This window comes from Malus sylvestris, chromosome 17 (genome assembly GCF_916048215.2).
Source record: "Malus sylvestris chromosome 17, drMalSylv7.2, whole genome shotgun sequence".
In the NCBI taxonomy this organism is placed as follows: domain Eukaryota; kingdom Viridiplantae; phylum Streptophyta; class Magnoliopsida; order Rosales; family Rosaceae; genus Malus; species Malus sylvestris.
Genome location: NC_062276.1, coordinates 5801062 through 5819652, shown reverse-complemented (window position 1 = coordinate 5819652; position 18591 = coordinate 5801062). Strand labels below are relative to the sequence as shown.

The 18591-nt window shown below is 38.0% G+C and overlaps 3 protein-coding genes and 1 long non-coding RNA gene across 5 annotated transcripts; 1 reads left to right on the top strand and 3 right to left on the bottom strand.

Annotated features, from left to right (window-relative positions):
- Window positions 1-768: 768 nt before the first annotated feature.
- Window positions 769-6208, bottom strand: LOC126610742 (disease resistance protein RPV1-like). Its single transcript, XM_050278860.1, has 5 exons — window positions 5596-6208; window positions 2692-3806; window positions 2311-2607; window positions 1268-2170; window positions 769-1158 (listed from the first exon to the last, which is right to left on the bottom strand). Exons 1-5 carry the CDS (start codon window positions 6101-6103, stop codon window positions 769-771), a joined length of 3213 nt encoding a protein of 1070 aa, XP_050134817.1. The 5' UTR covers window positions 6104-6208.
- Window positions 6209-6463: 255 nt separating this feature from the next.
- Window positions 6464-8037, top strand: LOC126610839 (uncharacterized). 2 transcript variants are annotated; one of them, XR_007618622.1, is made up of 3 exons: window positions 6556-6938; window positions 7236-7340; window positions 7507-8037. It is a non-coding gene; the product is annotated as an uncharacterized LOC126610839 (long non-coding RNA). The 2 variants fall into 2 exon arrangements; XR_007618621.1 differs by having other exon boundaries at window positions 6464-6938; window positions 7236-8037.
- Window positions 8038-9035: 998 nt separating this feature from the next.
- Window positions 9036-10762, bottom strand: LOC126609694 (protein trichome birefringence-like 19). Its single transcript, XM_050277563.1, has 2 exons — window positions 10154-10762; window positions 9036-10012 (listed from the first exon to the last, which is right to left on the bottom strand). The coding sequence occupies exons 1-2, from the start codon at window positions 10628-10630 to the stop codon at window positions 9230-9232; spliced, it is 1260 nt and encodes a 419-aa protein (XP_050133520.1). The 5' UTR covers window positions 10631-10762; the 3' UTR covers window positions 9036-9229.
- Window positions 10763-14888: 4126 nt separating this feature from the next.
- Window positions 14889-18340, bottom strand: LOC126609792 (protein trichome birefringence-like 19). The gene is made up of 2 exons (XM_050277721.1): window positions 17623-18340; window positions 14889-15804 (listed from the first exon to the last, which is right to left on the bottom strand). The coding sequence occupies exons 1-2, from the start codon at window positions 18151-18153 to the stop codon at window positions 14980-14982; spliced, it is 1356 nt and encodes a 451-aa protein (XP_050133678.1). The 5' UTR covers window positions 18154-18340; the 3' UTR covers window positions 14889-14979.
- Window positions 18341-18591: the final 251 nt, after the last annotated feature.

The window sequence follows — 18591 nt, the reverse complement described above, 5'->3', positions numbered from 1 at the left end:
GAGGTGGGTCTCTGGAGAAGAGAGGTTTGGGGCTGAAGAATAAGCCCTGGGATGGAAGTATTTGATAGACTTGTTGGAGTTGGAGAAGGAAGACCGAGTGTGTTTGGTCACATGTTTAAAAGAAGAGTCGATTGTTTGGTTACAAAGAATAGCAGAGTGCTTGGAGAAACTTTAAAGTTTAAAGGACAGGTGTTGTAAAATGGTTTCTCCACATAAGAAGTCAGTGAAATTGGGTACTCACTGTTGATTACCCAAGTATTATCCTGGGAAAATATTAAATAGACAGGTGTTATAATGTTATTAGGCCACCTGTCATAGTGAGTAAATTGACTACTGATTAATCAGTATTCAAGTATTGTTCTTTTTTTTTTCTTCTGACCCCACCTTTTTTTGTGATTTGTTAACCCATTTCGCTCTTTTTTTTTTTTTTATAATTATTCTTGTATGTATTTTTTCCCTCCTTTTAAGATCCCAGCGTATTTATTTTAAACTCTCACATTATCTATTAATATTGTATTAATTTTTTAAGAAATAATGTACATATTGCTTAATGCTTATTTTACGATAAAAGAAATTTATTTAAATCCATCTAGGCTCCTACCTAAATCTCGCCTAGACGCCTAGCTGCTAGGCCCCAGTCCGCTGCCTGATTAGCGCCTAACGTTTTTTAGAATCTAATTCTAACCAATTTAAGCTTCTTACATGACTTTGATATTACCACTTACAACACTTTTGGTAAAGAGACTCTTTTCTGTTATAAATATTGACTCAAAACTTTGTACTCTCTAATGTGAAGGCAACCGTTTCGATGAACATTGCACTCTTTTGAATTTCGCCCCTCCCCTCGGGAAATCCTGGCTTCGCCACTGCTTCTCCCTCCCTGGGAATCCCGTACACTTGCGGGTTATAAATCCACTTTAGACTCTTGCTCTTATTCCATACTTTCTTAAATAATGGATTATCGAATAAATGAAAAGAAGAATGTTCGGAAAGTGCATAGACAGCAAAGATGTTCAAGCCTCGAATTACATAATTTGGAGGCAGTGAAGGCACTCTACAGGATATTGAGGTCCCTGCATCACTACTTCTATGGCCAAATCGACCTGGAACCTGATTCCCTGGAAGAAATGTGCTGAATATACCATATTCATACAGTCCCTATATACGAATGCCATGGAAATCATTACTATTTAACTTTTATAGGATATGAGACAAATCTAGAGATGGAGAGAGAGAGAGAGAGAGAGAGAGAGAGAGAGAGGTTTACCTGGATGGGACGAGACTCATAGTCTTGCGAAATCTTTCCATACGAAAATGGGACGTGCATCTTAATGGTTGCCGTGGATTCCAAATAATTGCGCAATTCCAACAGGTTGATCATTTCTGTATCAACTTTTCCAATGGGTTCTAGTCTGAACGTATACTCCGCCTCAACTAGGCTGCGGTTGTGACGAAACAAGACTAAACTATTTTTGTAGGATGAAAATGATTCATATGTTACCTTTTCCAATGATGTGCAATCAGTCACAAACACATGCTTCACTTTTGGTAGCCCTACAAGTTCTTTAAGACTCTTGCACCCGCCAAAGTTGAGTTCACAAAGCTTCTTTAGCCCTTTGATGCAACTTGGTAGGCTACAAACTGAAGTGGACTGTAGATTTAATTTTTCCAAGGAAGATAGATTACCAAGTTCCATTGGAAAATCTTCATTCGAGAGATTGCGCCCGCTAAGACTTAAAGATACTAAAGAACGTGGTAAAGAGGTCCAAAAAATATACGAACTTCTCGCAGACCAAGATTCAATCAACTGCCCACCAGCAGTAAGTACTTGATTCACTGGAATTTCATCTGCTTCAAGCACTTTCAGAGACTCCATGTTCCTCATCATGTCCACTGAAGACTCGTTAAGATTCGAACAACCAGATATAATGAGTGTTTTGAGTAACTTGAGCTTACCAATGTTCTTGTTCAACATCCTAATACTTTTGCAATCCTTCATATTCAAGTAAACAAGCTTCTCTAGGCTTTCAATGGATTCATGGACATCAATCAGATTCCGACAATCTACAAGAATCAGTTTTTCTAAATTGGGGAAAAGTGAGAAGTCAGCAACACTTTCTCTAAGGTCATGAGAATGACTAAGATCAAGGATCTTTAACGATGGAAGGCACTGTTGAAAAAAAGTAATGAAATTAAGAAAACAAAAGAGGAGAGACGAAACGTTAATTCATTCTTACATATGCACAATATTGAATGTTCAAAATGAGAACCCTTAAAGAAAAGGATGAGGAAAAGTATAGCGTAACATACCTTTGTTCCCTTCCAAACTTGTCTCAAGCAGCTATGATGCATTTCAAGAACAACCAGATTCTCCAACGGAAAATTGATGGGTATGGAATTCAAAGAAAATTCATGCCAACACAACCATCTCAATTCTGTCGGAAATTCTGCATACGATCCATTCAATTGTACATGACTGAGATGGAGTAATTTGAGTTTGTGCATCCTTGTAAATGCCTCGGTTTCGAAGACCATCTCATCCGAATTCATTGAAGTGGTGTCTGCAGGAAACATATTCAGGACAAGACCGCAAATTGTTTGGGTACCCTAATGTAAAGAAAAAGGAAAAGAAATTAGTAAAAGCTACACAAAATAGGAAAAACATACATACAACCCAAGCATGATTCTTACATTTTTTTCTCTCAATACTTTGAAAGAATCTTTATGATGCCATAATCTACTACGCTTCTCCGGCTCCTCTGATTCTGAGCGAACAATTTCTCTGCCCATGTCACGAACTAAGTCATGCATCTGAATCTTGCAATATTTGTGCCACTCACATTGATGAATTGTCACTAAGCACCTGTCGACGAGATTTTGAATTCCAACAACAGTGTAGAACTGACAGTCATCCAAAATCCTAACAACGCAATCTTTGTCCTTTCCAACAAAGAAACAAGCAATATGGAGAAATAAATCTCGATCATGATTGTCTTGTAAAGAGTCGTAGCTTGATCTGAGTTTCTTCATGATTTGACCATCTGGAATAGCCTTTAATTTCTCTAACGTACTTTGCCATACAGTTATACTTTCCCCCATTAGAGAAGAACCCAAAACTCGAAGAGCTAATGGAAGTCCTCCACAGTGATCTACCACCTCTTCTGAATGTTTCATGAAACCATCAACGGGATGATCTTGTTCAAAAGCATGCCAACTGAAGAGTTCCATAGATTCATTGTAACTCAAAGGTTCAACATTATGCACCTCAGAAACTTGTTGAGGCTTTAACAACTTTGCACGCCTAGTTGTTATGATGATCTTACTTCCCGGATAAAAACAATGTTTCATCCTAAATACCGCATCCAATTGGTTCGTATGATCCACATCATCGAGGATAAGAAGAACCCTCTTCGATCTGATGGCATCTTCAACCTTAGATACTCCCTCGCTAACGCTGTGTATTTCCACATTTCTCCCATTCAAAATATCAGAAAGAAGATGTTTTTGTATTTGTACCAAGCCATTTGGTTGTTCCGAAAGTTCTCGGATATTTTCAACAAAACTTCTTCCTTCAAATCTTCTAAAGTTTGAATTATAAACAGATTTCGCAATGGTCGTCTTGCCAACTCCACTGATCCCATAAAGTACAAGTACGCCAACATCAGTCGATCCATCTTTTAACCAGGAATCGATTCTTTTCGCTCGAGATTGAATTCCAATCAACTTAGGGGAAACACTTAAGGGTGTGACCCGCCTTAGTTTTCCTTCTATGACTTTAACAATCTTTTTGATAAACTTCGACTCATCAGTGGCGAAGCCAGGATTTCCCGAGGGGAGGGGCGAAATTCAAAAGAGTGCAATGTTCATCGAAACGGTTGCCTTCACATTAGAGAGTACAAAGTTTTGAGTCAATATTCATAACAGAAAAGAGTCTCTTTACCAAAAGTGTTGTAAGTGGTAATATCAAAGTCATGTAAGAAGCTTAAATTGGTTAGAATTAGATTCTAAAAAACGTTAGGCGCTAATCAGGCAGCGGACTGGGGCCTAGCAGCTAGGCTTCTAGGCGAGATTTAGGTAGGAGCCTAGATGGATTTAAATAAATTTCTTTTATCGTAAAATAAGCATTAAGCAATATTTACATTATTTCTTAAAAAATTAATACAATAGTAATAGATAATGTGAGAGTTTAAAATAAATACGCTGGGGTCTTAAAAGGAGGGAAAAAATACATACAAGAATAATTATAAAAAAAAAAAAGAGCGAAATGGGTTAACAAATCACAAAAAAAAGGTGGGGTCAGAAGAAAAAAAAAAGAACAATACTTGAATACTGACTAATCAGTAGTCAATTTACTCACTATGACAGGTGGCCTAATAACATTATAACACCTGTCTATTTAATATTTTCCCAGGATAATACTTGGGTAATCAACAGTGAGTACCCAATTTCACTGACTTCTTATGTGGAGAAACCATTTTACAACACTTGTCCTTTAAACTTTAAAGTTTCTCCAAGCACTCTGCTATTCTTTGTAACCAAACAATCGACTCTTCTTTTAAACATGTGACCAAACACACTCGGTCTTCCTTCTCCAACTCCAACAAGTCTGTCAAATACTTCCATCCCAGGGCTTATTCTTCAGCCCCAAACCTCTCTTCTCCAGAGACCCACCTCCAGTCCCTCTCTTCTCTGGGCGACCTCACCCTGAAATCCCTCTCTTCTCCGGAGACCCGCTTCTAGTCCTCTTTTCTCTGGAGATTCACCTCCAGTCCTTCTCTTCCCCATTTATTTTTTTTAAAATCATTAACTGTAAAGATTATTAATCAAAAAAGCCAAAGATCAATTTTTGAAATCATCAAAATCCAATCTTCATAATCACTGTATTCATTGTCTTGGAGGAGAGGATTGGGATGAGGTCGACGGAGAAAAGAGGGATTCAGCGTGAGGTCGTTCTGGGAAGAGAGAGATTGGGATGAGGTCGACGGAGGAGAGAGATTGATGGGAAAATCTGGGTTGGATTTGACGTTGCGGGAGGTAGGAAGAAGGAATGGGTATGTGATTGACGGAGCAAAGTTCGACGGAAGTGAGAGGGCCGGGATTTAGGGGGGGCAGCTTTGCTGCTCTCTCTGTCTGTAATTGGTCGTGAGGGGCCTGAGAGCTGAGAGAGAGTAAAGAAGGTTGAATGGGGGACACGTTACCCCCCCCGGCACCATATATATATATTTTTTCAAAACAGATGAAACGACGCCGTTTGGTGTCAGTTTTTAAAATTTTTTTTACCAGGACCAAAACGACGTCGTTTTGGCCTGGATTTAAAAAAAGAAAAGAAAAAAGAATCTAGTTGCAGAGAACCAGTTCATCCGAAGAACAGAACAGACGGAGCGGAGCTGCGGAGGGGAGGGGCTGAACCTGCGCTGGGGCTGTGTTTTCCGGCGAGGGGAGTGGCGGCCGCCACTCCTCGCCCTCACATGGCTTCGCCACTGCTCATACCTAAAATTTACAGTTCAAACAAAATCATTAAATCTAACTTGTAGTCATGTTATAATTAAATTATGTATTTTCACATGAAATAATATGAAAAAATTATTAAACTTTACCCGTCAGCTTGATTTGGTAACACCATGCCAGCTAAATCTGCAACTTGTGCAAGTGCCGCCCTCCATCTGCTGACCTTGCTGGAAGACTGAGCACTTTGGTGCCTGGAAAATGCTTCTGCAAAACTTCCCGTCTGCTTCCTCAGATGGGATGGATCGACGTCGTAGAAGACAGGTAGAACTACAAACTCTCTGTTAGTCCTCTTGCGCTCGAGGATGATCAAAAGCTCGTCAAGGCACCATCTGGAAGATGCGTATTCTTTGGAAAACACAATTACACAAGTTTGTGACTGCCGGATCGCTTTCTCCAGTTCCGGCTTGATGTCTTCTTCCCTCTCGAGCTCATCGTTGTCACGGAACGTTTGGAATCCTGCATTGACCAAGGCTGTGTAGAGGTGGTCCGTAAAAGTCTTGCGTGTGTCTTCCCCTCTGAAACTCAAGAACACGTGATAACAACGTTGAGACGAAGAATTGGAATCTTTAAAAGCTGCTGATCTCAGAAGAGCCATTACTAACTAGTTGTGTTCATAAAAAATTTCAGATGGATCGATCGATCGTTCGAACAAGCAGCTCATCCTGAATGAATGACAAAGTGAAAGTGAGAACCGTACATTTTCCATTGACTTGACTTACTTAAAGGAGCTCATGCAATATCCACCGTTGATATGAAAGGCGTCGCTGATCAACGGACAACGGGGACAGCTAAATAAAGTAATAGTTAATTATTCTCTTGTTTAATTTTTTTTATTTCTTTTTATAACAAAATTTTTAGATGCTAACCACAAAATTTGACGACAAAATTTTGAAAACTAAATGATATGTTACTAATAAGAATAAATATGTTTGTCAATTCTTAAGTAATTTAGCATCCGAGCCAGAAACCTCGTCCACTCAATTGAACTTTCTCAAGCCCAATGGGCCTCAAGTTGTTCAAACAAACTGGATCTCATTTTTCATAAACGCCACGAGGGCCCGGATTGCTCTCAACCCGCTTCGTTTCCGGGTCGATTCTGAAACCGCGACACTGCCTTGCCTGGCCATCCACACAGTGAGAGAGCGGGAGGGATGGCGGGACTGCTAGCATGGGCAGCAGACGTAGTGGGAGGAGGTGGCGGGCAAGACAACGAACAAGGCATCCCGCTGATATTCACTCAGGAGTAGCAGAAGTGTGTCCTGGACTTGGATCACAAAGCATCTTCTCTCGGCCGTTCGATCCATGACCTCCGGCTCAGACTCCCTCCTTCCGACATCTCTCAGCGCCTCCCTGATCTCCACGCCCACTCCCTCGCTTCCAACGCCGCCCTTGCTCTCCAGTTGAACTCCCATTCCACCACCCGCGAACAGGTTCGGTTTGTCTGAATTTCGATTGATTTTTCTTATCTGGGTCGTTGTGCGATTGTTGTTGAATTGGGATGTTCTGATTCGAATTCGGTCGTTTTCTATCTGGTTTTTTTGTTTGGATTGTAATTCTTGTTTTCAACTTTGAATTGTTGAACATTTTCCTCAAATTTTGAACCTTTCTATTCTGGTTTATGTGAATGTTGATTTTTTGCTATGGACTTGTCTAGTTCAAAAAAGGCCATGTTTTTCATTGTTGATTGATTTTATTTCTTAGTAGTTCCCATTTGTACTTGTGGACAGGCATTGCAGGAAGAGAATGCTGCATATGAAAGCGCTGTATCCAATTGTGAAAGTAAAATACAGGAGAGAATTCAAGAAGCAGATTTGCTTAAGAGGAAGCTCACAGTGAGCCTTACGTTTCCCACAACTTATTTTTGCATGATGCTCTTATTCATCATGTATTGTTGTCCCACACTTGTATCTTGATCTTTATTTGATGATGTTGAGGACATCGAACTTTAGTTAATGGAAAGTCACACCCTTTCTGAAATTCTGTGATTACGGTTATCAGGAGATGGACGAGAGTGAAAGGAATTTGAGAGATGAACTTGAAAATGCAGAAACCGCATTGGATGCCAGTCGATCTGGCCAATCAGATGAATCCACTGGTGACCCAAATACGACAGTTGAAACAGAAAATGACATAGAAGCTTCAAAGAAGGCTATACTTGAAAAGTTAGAGGAGAGGAAAAAAGACTTGGTCAGTTGCATCTTTCCTTTTGATCTTACAATAGTTTCATCTTCTCCATTGCAAATGCTGGTTTGTATTTTTGAATTTTATCTTGATTGCTGGAAAGATGTTGTATTCTGTTTGAATTTTATCTTGATTGCTCTACATTTTAGCTTTTGAACATATTGCTCTTCGTCAAGATCGTTTTGAAGAGTGTTCCATGAAGACGCTATCGATATTTCCAAATTCTGTTTGTATGCTAAACCTAATATATCTTGTATTGTAAAAGATGGAGGGAATGAGAAATTTAGAACACAAGAGGAGAGGGGGTGTGAAGAACTTTGTTGTATGAAATATACTTGGTTTCAAATATTGAACGTATACAAATAAAGAAAATTACTTTTTTTTTTAATCTTATATTATATCAACAAACGTGCTAAGTGCCTTCGCCCATGAGCGGTAGATCTCGGGTTCGAGACTTGGGAGCAGCATCTCCATAAATGGGGGTAAGGCTAACGGACATTCATCTTTCCCAGACCCTGCGTAAAGCGGGAGCCTTGTGCACTGGGTACGACCTTTTTTATATCAACAAACGTGCTAAGAAATTATTTTACATTGGCCTTAAGGGATAAATATTCTTTTATTAGTTTGGAAGGCTGTCTTTGTCTTAAGGGATTATTCAACATGTGGGTTAAAAATATTTGCCCTAACTTGCTATAACGTTGACGCTTAGTACTACGGTCTAATGATATTCATCTTCACTTGTAAGTGAAAGGTCTTAGGTTTGATTCTCGTCAAAGGCGAATTTTAACCATATTATTACTAGCCCATTGTGAGGCTAAAACCTTCATCTAAGTTTTAGACTTTGCTTCGGTCAGTTCGTCCAATCTAAACCCCCAGATTTGGCCGTACACATGTAGTTTATATTATGATCATGAAATATACATCAACGCTCATATACTAATCTCATAAAACGTGAATTAATAACCTACTTTGTCTCAATAAGAACAGTGGAGCATTTGAGAATCAAATGCACCGAAACTACACGGTAACGAACAACGAAATTTCGCTGTTGTCGTCTTCAGTTGGGCCATAAGCAGTCGTAATATTACGAAGTAAACAACTCACCTAATTTTATATAAAAATATACAAGTAGCCAGCAAACAAGATCAAATTTTTGCAAGTACGTTGTCTTTCTCACCAAGATAATGCTAGCATAATCATGATTCTTCTGAGCATAACTCAAATCTATGTATCCACCACAACTGACCCAAATAAATAACTCTTTCTACCACATGCATCAAGAACCTTTGTTTGTGTGATTAATTATATATATATATATATATATATATATTATATTTACTTTGAAATACACAAAATATAAATGTGTATAAAGTGTAAACAATGTGTACATATAACGTTTCATCAAGTATATTTTATAATGTACTCTAGGTTGTTGCAATGACAATATGTCAAGCCAACCATGCGGGTATCGTGTCGGTATTTTAATATTGCAAGAGTAACATCCCATCCCAAGTGCACGGAACGAAGCTTCTTCTTCGCGTCAGGATGGTTTGTGCCCGGATTTCAACATATACAGCAAAATCTCATTCCACGTATCAATGGGGCCAGGCAAGCACCAGTGGACACAGTCAGCAATAGTCATGTTCCGGTGAGGTGACTGTCCGTAGAAGTTTGGATGTCCATCAGGCCTCAGCAACATAGCTTCAGTTGTATCCATTAACCTAAATTCAAGGCCTCTTTTCATACCTTTCTTTTCTGCTGCTTTTAGCTCCTCTACTTGTGTCAAATGCATCTCCAAAATGTACCCATCTAGCTTCATTTCTTCCTTGCTGAAAGGCCTCGTCCTCGGACAATTCCCTCCCTCGTTCCACGCCCCGTTTTCGAAGTGTGACGGAGAAAACGTCCTCAAAAACGTCACCCCTTTGTAGTTTTTGAGATTCCGAAGGGTCCTAAACACTGTTCGGAATGCTTTTTTGTAACCGTAGTACGTGAGAAAAGATTTCATGTCGTCTCGTCCGCACTTGTGACACCCTATGACGCGACCATTTTCGTAGTATATCAGCGGCCGGAAGAACCATTGCCCTGCTGAGACGATGACATAATCGAAATTTTCAACCTCAGTTTCCCATCCCTCGTCGGGCTCGTCTAAGTAGAGGCTCATGAGGCTGTTGATGCCGTGGCCATTCGGGTCGGCATCTCTAGATTTAACCAAGTAGGGTGCCCAGAGAGTTGCCATAGTGAAGTTGTAGTCATGGTATACGTAGCGCTTGAAGTAATCTGTGTTTGTTGAATACTTGTGAGAAACATCCTCAGGATAAGTCACCTGAAAGATAGAACGGACGTCAGTTTCATAGCAGGACTATCTTGGAATTTTTCAAAATCTTTGTGGTGATTTGTAAAAAAAAAAAAAAAGAACAGACGTCATTTCCATAGCCGGACTATCTAATAGTAATTGAATGCTTACATTGGACAAAAGGCACAGCAAGGACTGCATTTGATTCCTTCCAACAGAATCACCAAGAAATGCTAATGACTTCCCTCTAACAAGCTCCAAGAACTGAGCTGCATCGAACAATGGCAACTCGCAATCTTGGGGCTTCCACCTCCACTTCATGAACTCCGTGTCGGGCCTCCCGAACTTCAAGCAGTTCTGCTGATCAAGGATCAAATTGCAAGTTTCATTTGTGTAGTAAGCAGGTCCATCTGGATATGGAATCCAACTCCCACTAAATATTTGGCATTGGTCTTCATCTTGTAGGGTTTTTAATCCACTGGTAATGTTGCTGTTAGGAGATGGCAATGGAGAAGTTGTGCTGTTGTTTATACAGAGAGGGATTGTGGTGAGCAGAAGTAAGGTGAGGGCTAGAAGAATACCTTTTTTGTAGGTGATGTTTGGTTGTGTGTATTTTGCATTAGGCAGACCAATGGCTTGAAACTTCATGGTGGAGAATTGTGAGGCTAGAAAGAGATTATTGGATTCATGAAATATATTTATATATAGGTCCAATAATAATGTGATAATTGAGGAAAATTAGCAACTTGTTTGTTATGGTTACCACCCAAATTATGATGCCACTTTTCTTGTTGAGGTATCCTTTTTCATAATTAATAACAACTTTGGACAAAAAGTAGTAAAGCCACCTTACATATAATTGCATACACATTATTTGGGGATAATTACCTTCTAAAACAGTTACATGTGCACTAGGTTTTTTTTTTTTTTTTTTTGACAAACGATAACATTAGTGAGTTAAATTGTTAGTTGTTAGGGGGAAGGGGAGGTGGGGGATCAAACTAGTGCACATGCATCATGCTTTCCATTATTGTGGTAAAGCGCAATTTGCAAATTTTTCAAATTCTGATGCCGAGAGCTAGTACACTATCTTGATCAACTGGCTTAACTTCTGGCTCAGTGGCCCAAATGAACTTGATTTATTCTTTCTTGGGATAAAATCTAGCCAACAATAATTGAGTGCATATATACTTTGACTCATTTCATACGGATAGTCATCAGGTATTTTATACCAGAAGTGTTTGGGTCTGGAGTGGCTTAAGAGTGAAGTCAGAAATGATTGTAAAGTGAAGAGTTCTCAGATTAGGCTCATGGCCTTCACTGTTCATATCGTCAGTGTATGGATTGATAGTGGAATGTAATAGTGCGACTTTGGCTACGCATCTGCGGACTTTACTTATCACTGGGAACAAAATAATGCACAAAATAGTGCGGGTAGTTTATTGAAGGGTAAACACTAACCCGAAATCACATCCTTGTGGTCACCGTGTTTTGTTCCGTTAACATATTTAGTAGAAATGTGATTTCGTTTCAAATATATGTTTTACCATTAACATATGAAAAATAAGAAAAAAATGGTGGTCGCTTTCAGTCTTTAGTGACTGATAGATGGCACTAAAGATTGAGTTACTATCATATATGCCACCACTTTCAAACAGTTGCTTGGTTGCTATCACTTTTACCTTGGCAAGCAGGCTGTCCAAACCGTTTCTGAAGTGATTGAGACTACCAATTAAAAGGGGTAGTCACTGTAGACAGGCAAACAAGGTAAACAAGGTAATCTAGTAATGTTGTTATATGAAATTTACACGGTAAAATCTTTTTATAGTACTCTAGTATGGGAATAACCACTTCATAGTTATAAAGAATTTTGATCTTAACTTGGGTAGTTAATATTGTAATAAGTTATAATTTTTTCTGGCCTTGTTTGGAAACTTGTCTCCATATACTAATAATAGTTAACAAGTACAAAAATAGGCAAGGTCATAAATAACAGTTTAAGATGAGCTAAATATTTCTCTATAATTGTTACTGGGACAATATATCTTTAGAGTTCATACCACACCTTTGAGCTTGCGGGTACGTGGTACCTCGTCAACACGGACGGCTGCTTGGCGAGCCATAATTTTTCTACCTTCTCAACCATGTTTATAGAGAAGCATTAAAGAGAGCATTCCAATATATATGCACTAGATTTTAAAGATTGGAAGTCTTTCTTTTTTCAACATTACATCTTTGTATTCATACAATTTTCGTTAAGGATAACTAAGTCAAAAAAATAATATTTTTTAGCTATACATCTGGAAACCAATAACCACCCTAAAGTTATAAAATTGGTTTGGTCCCAACATTATGATTATATAGATGTTTTTACTGTAATAGTGTAACAAAATTATTTTTGCACAGCTTTACCAGTTGTGTAAGACGTCCATCCTTGCGATAATGCCATAAAGTGTTGATATAACAAGTTGATATGTTTTGCTATATAATGAAATATGTAGTTCCCTAGTCCATTATCATCCTGTCACCCAAAAAACAGTTGTTCAACTATTATTGACGGTTTATCGACACCATATCCATATTATGTCCTTTAATAAAGAATCAGCATGATCTAGTCCTGAGAATAACGTTTTTACCATATAAGCAACTATGTCAGTAGAGATGTGTGGAAGCTCGCAAAGGAAAAGGACAATGACAGCCATTTGATGCTTTCCAAATTACAAACAATCTGAAACTTTGAAGAATATCCATCTGTATACAAAATGACAGACAAATGAGACCAATAACTTGAGAACAAATATATTCGTGGTTGAAGGCCAAAAGACACCGATTATCAAGTATATCTGCCTATCGTATTATATACAATTTCGTTTGCATATTATAATATCAAAACATGTCACCTGCAGCCAGTAGAAATGTATGAAATTGCCCAAACAGATCTCTGTACTTAGAGCTGGCGAAGTGCTGATCAGTAGCTTGTACCTAATTGAATGAAGAATTTCAAAATATTTTAATTGCATGAAGAATGGCTGGCGGGTTTGCTATATTTTGGTCACTATCGGACCTACCACTAATGGCTTGACCACACACTATATATCCAGAAAAAATTAAAATAGAATTAAAAAAAACAAGGATGTACTAATCCTTTCCAATAGTGACAATCCAGTGGTAAGGATACGGACTGCGGTTCCTTAATAAACAAAAAAATGTGGAAGGTTTCAAGTTCGATGTTCCGAGCTGGTAAGTCTGCTTGACTGTGGCAACGGACAAGATGAAATTTCTCATAGTATTTCCAAGCTAAGAAAGAATGGATAACCGTGACTTCCACTAGTTGTCTCACTTTTAGAAAGAGAAATACAAAGAAAAAAGTGTTGAGAGGAGGGGTTTGTGAGAATCCTACTCCTAAAATATAGCAAACCCACCAGCCATTCTTCGTGCAATTAAAATACTTTGAAGCTCTTCATCCAATTAGGTACAAGCAAGTGAGCACTTGGCCAGTAAGTAAAGAGATCTACATGTGGCAATTTCGTACATGTCTACTGGCTGGTGACATGTTTCGATACTGTAATATGCAGACGAAATTGTATATAAAATGAGAGGCAGATATATTTAAGATAAAACGAAAGGAGCAAACTTACTATTGGCAATTGTCGATCGTCAAAGCCTTGGTTATTGGCCCAAGTCGATCCTCCAAATATTCTAAAACCGGATTCCACTTGGCTCAAGAGGGAACATAGTGATGTAAAATCCGAATCGTTCTACATTTTTTTTTCCTGTGTTTGTTTTGAAAAAAACCCAACAGGGCCAGCAAGAACAAGAAAGCGCAGATCAAGCCGAGACGAAAGGATAGGGGAAGTCGATACACTCTAGGCAACTGAAAAGTCACTTAGAAATCAACGCACCGCTACTAGCACTCTAACGGTGACCAAAAGAGAAGTGAGGCTGATAGAACAGAGAGACTATAAGACCTCAATTGGAGAACTGCGGGTGGGCATGGCAGCCCGTCACGAGAAAGTACCATAACTAGTGAGGGAAGGCGTTGGTGCCCATGAAAAGTTGCTCACCCTCTAGTTGGACAGAGATGTAGCCATGTGAGCTGCTTGCTGGGCTGTTCGAGGAATTTCTCCGATAATCTGAGTGGCACATTGGGCCGAGTAATACAGTCTGGATCCACGAATCAAAAAAATCATACCCCTACTCTTATATTTGATAATATAGTAAATTGTAATAATAATCCGTCAATTTTAATCAAATTAGAGCAATAGTTCCTTAACTAAAAATTTATTTTCATTGATCTCTCAACTCATCAAAACATGTAGCTATGGTAATTTTTGTCAACTTCGTTAGAATTTTGTCAAAATGAGTTATGTTGTAAAGACCATTGCTACAATTGAGTTAAAGTTGAAGGGTTATTTCTCCAATTGGGTTAAAATTGAGGGACCATTTCTCCAATTTGATTAAAGTTGAGAGACCATTAATATAATAAATTTTTAGTTGAGAGACCATAGCTGCACGTTTTGATGAGTTGAAGGACCAATGATAATGAATTTTTAGTTGAGGGACCAATGGTAATGAATTTTTAGTTGATGGACTATTGCTCCAATTGAGTTAAAATTGAGGGATCATTACTACAATTTACTCTTGAGAATATCATTAGAATTTATTTGTAAATTAGTGAAATATATGTATATAAAAATTGTTAAAATCTTTGTGATTTACTGCTGTAGCTTATGTCGATGCTATAGTACAAAAGTTAGGGGGATCATCGCAGTGGACATTGCAAGACTTGAAATTAAATATTTGCAAATTCCTTTCTCACGTCCACAGAAAATCACTGGACTTATATTAAACTGTCCGATTTGTCTCTCTATATAATTTTATCTCATTTATATACGAAAGTCGCAAGTAATTCAATATTACCTTAACTCCAAAAAAACTCTGAAACAAATGAATAATCCATTGATCAAATACGTATCAACTTCGAGTAATTACATTCATCAATTCAATGTCGTGTCGTTTGTAATCCGGAGCTTTTTCTCCTCAGCTGATCTCATACCTTCCATCTTCAACATCTCCAGCAAGAAATCGCTCCATGTATCGATCGGTCCCGGCAAGCACCAGTGCACACAGTCGTTATACAAAGTCACATTTGCATTTGGCCAGTGCCCATATCTACTAGGATGACCATCTGGCCTTAATAACATTGCTTGTGTTGTGTCCAATAGCCTGTATTTCAACCCCTTCTTTCTCCCTTCCCTTTCACCTTTCCTGTACTCCTCAATTTGGATCTTGTAAAGCTCCAAATCTATACCCTCCAAACGTGTCTCATTGCTCCTATACGGCTTCGTTCGCAAACAATTTCCTCCTTCGTTCCACATTCCATTTTCGAAATGTGATGGAGCAAAAGTCCTCACATATGTTATGCCCTTAAAATTTTCTAAGCTGTTGATGGCCTTAAAAGCTGTCCTAAAAGCCTTTCTATATGCATACTGTTTGCCTATGTCAGTCACATTGTCTATGAGGCAATAGTTGCACCCAGAAATCGTTTGATTTTCGTAGTACACCATCGAACGGAAGAACCAATGCCCTGCAGAAAGTATAATGTAGTCGAATTCATCAATCTGGGTTGTCCATGCCTCATCAAATTCGTCGAGGTAGAGCTCAAAAAGGCCGTTCTTGGTTGGACCCTCCGTGTATGTTACTTGCTTGGATTTGATCAAATATGGCGTCCAAAATGCGGCCAAAGTGAAGTTGTAGGATGTGTACTTCCAGCGTATGAATCTCTGATCTTCGGTACTTGAAACTACTATTGGATATTCCACCTAAATTAAATACCAACGAGCATTTATTTGTACAGATTTGTGTTTAGCAAAAAATAACTTCTGTAGAGTTTAGCAAAATTTAGAAGTGCTATAGTGAGAATAAAACATCGCATGGCAAGTACCATTTTTTTATACATTGATAATTACATTAGAAATGAGAATAAATTTGTATCGAACTCCTTATTCACGAGATTCGAATTTAAGTTATGTTACTTACGAGTGAAAAAAAATATATATAATACAATAATGATTAATAAGTTGAATCACTTTTACAGAAAATTCTTAAATGTGCCCTTAATTGAGTGCTCATATTTGGGTTCCAACCAACCAAATCCAATAGTTCTGAAGTTAATCATGTTTACTGAAATTGTAAGTTTGATTTGCTTACACCCTAATTCACTTAATATTTGTTAAAAGTATATTTTGAGACCCAAAGCTTTATTCTACAGACGTGGAGGGTTAATCATTTGTGTTATGTATTCGGAAGTCGAGTGCCATATAATAATTAAGACACAGTAATGGACAGTAGCACATGGGAAGCTAGATCTGATCATCGAATATATGTCAAGGGGGTCCGCCATAGACAATTAGAATTATCTTAGATACTGAAAAGCATTTTGCTTGTATTCTTGCTTTCAACTGAGGTTTTTTTTTCTTTTAATAGAAGCAATGATATTCGAGGGAGAGAATTGAACAAGATGTTGTGTACATGAACATATGTTTTACGCCGTTTAAGCTGTAGACTCCTTTCAATTTACTATGAATTTGGGAAGTAAAGCATTTGGGTTTGTAATCTCATAAATAAAGCGATAATCTGAACTATTTTAATATAAAAGAAAGAGAAATCCAGTGCAAATGACAAAGACACCATATTGCCCGCATTATTTTTACCTAATCCCCTTTACCCTTCATTAACATAAGGGGCTTAGGTCAACTAACCTTGAAGATCTAGGTCTCATGCATATTAGGACAAAATTATTTAACTAATCTAGAAGTGACAGCACCAGTTGCTATAGGAATTTATATATTATATTTCAAGATTCAATCCAAAATATATTTTTTTTCTCACCTTCTTCTCCTTTTCCTTTTAGTCTTCAACTTTCGAAGTCGCTAACTTAATTACTATGCATGTTCATCGAAGGGGCCACAAAAAGCTTTCATCAGAAAAATCTTGGCTGTGAGTCTGTGACATATGTATGCTTTTATAAAAAAATACAGATTTTTTTGGCTAAAACTCAGTTTTTCGCTGTAAGTTGTTAAAAAAGCTTGTGATAATCTTAGGATGAACTTTCCCTCCCCCTAAATTTCTTTTAACAAAAAAATAAATAAATAAATACAGATTTCTTCAGTGTATATATAGAGAGAATTAGAGATATATTATATCTATACAATCATTAGGTCATAAAAAAACCTATATTCATCTAAATTATTGAGTAATTCAGCTTTTTATCTATTAGATTAGTAAGTAAGAAAAAAAAATTCTCAATTCAATTATAACCACTCATTTTTCGTACTGCTGAGTAGTCTGGACTATTAAAAAAATTTCATAAAACATTCTACTTTCTAATCAAATCAACGTCGCTATGATCAAGTTAACCATCAGGTTGATCAGTAAATCAAAGAAAAATGGCTAACATAATAATTAAACATGAACGTGTAAAAAGAGAAAACGAGTGTAATTGTCATTTCTTTGCTAGTAATTAAGTATATAGGTTGATTTACCCAAAAAACAAGAAGACAAAATTATGGGGACATTAAATAATAAATAATTTATTTGATGGTAGAGGGGCACTAGAGAATAGAGGGCGGCATACGTACCCTTGAAAGGAGGCATATCAAGGACTGCATTTGGTTTCTACCCACAGAGTCTCCAACAAATGCCATGGACTTCCCTCTAACTAATTCGAGGAACTGCGCCGGGTTGAAAACGGGTAGCTCACATTCATCTGGTTTCCACTTCCACTTCATGAACTCAGCGTCTGGTCTTCCATACTTCATGCAGTTTTGGTGCTCATGGATTGCCCAACATGTTGTGTTTGTGTAGTAGGGAGCCTCTGGATTTGGAACCCATTCTCCGGTAAATATGTCACAATTTAAGTTGCTAGTAATAGAAGGCAAATCATCCTCCTGAACATTTGAATGGTCTGACGACGACGACGATGATGTAGAAGGCACTTGTGGGTTGGAATCAATAGTTTTTGACAAAAATAAAGAGCGGAATATTGACGGGTGATAGAGTTGGACGATTGTAAGAAGAAGTAGGACAGAGACTAGCAGTACAAAATCTTTGGGTGGCTTTTGTGGGCATATTTTCCCAGTGGGAAGCTCATCTATGGCTTGGTGCTCCATTGACGATCATGAGAGAGAGAGAGAGAGAGAGAGAGAGAGAGAGAGAGAGAGAGAGAGAGAGAGAAAGAGAGATCTGGTTTTTTCTAAAGGCAGTGGGAAATGATGAGAGAGTACTAAAACATATGGGTGTGGAATGTTTCAAAGTTCACAAGGAGGGAGGGTGGTTAGTGATTATTATTGTTGAACTATTTTATATTATGTCGTTGTGGCTGTGTTACAATGAGCATGATGCTACCCTTAACCAGATAGATCTCTTCTATCTACCGTCCTTTTTCATTCGAAGTATGTGACCCTAGCACGTTTCAAGAGAACCATCGAGAAAATACATGTAATAGCTTCACATCTTTGAGAATCTCCTCAGGATGTAGTTGTAATTTAGTGGAAAAAGTGTATATGTGTGTGTGGGTGAGTGTGTGTGTGCATTATACAAATTATTAA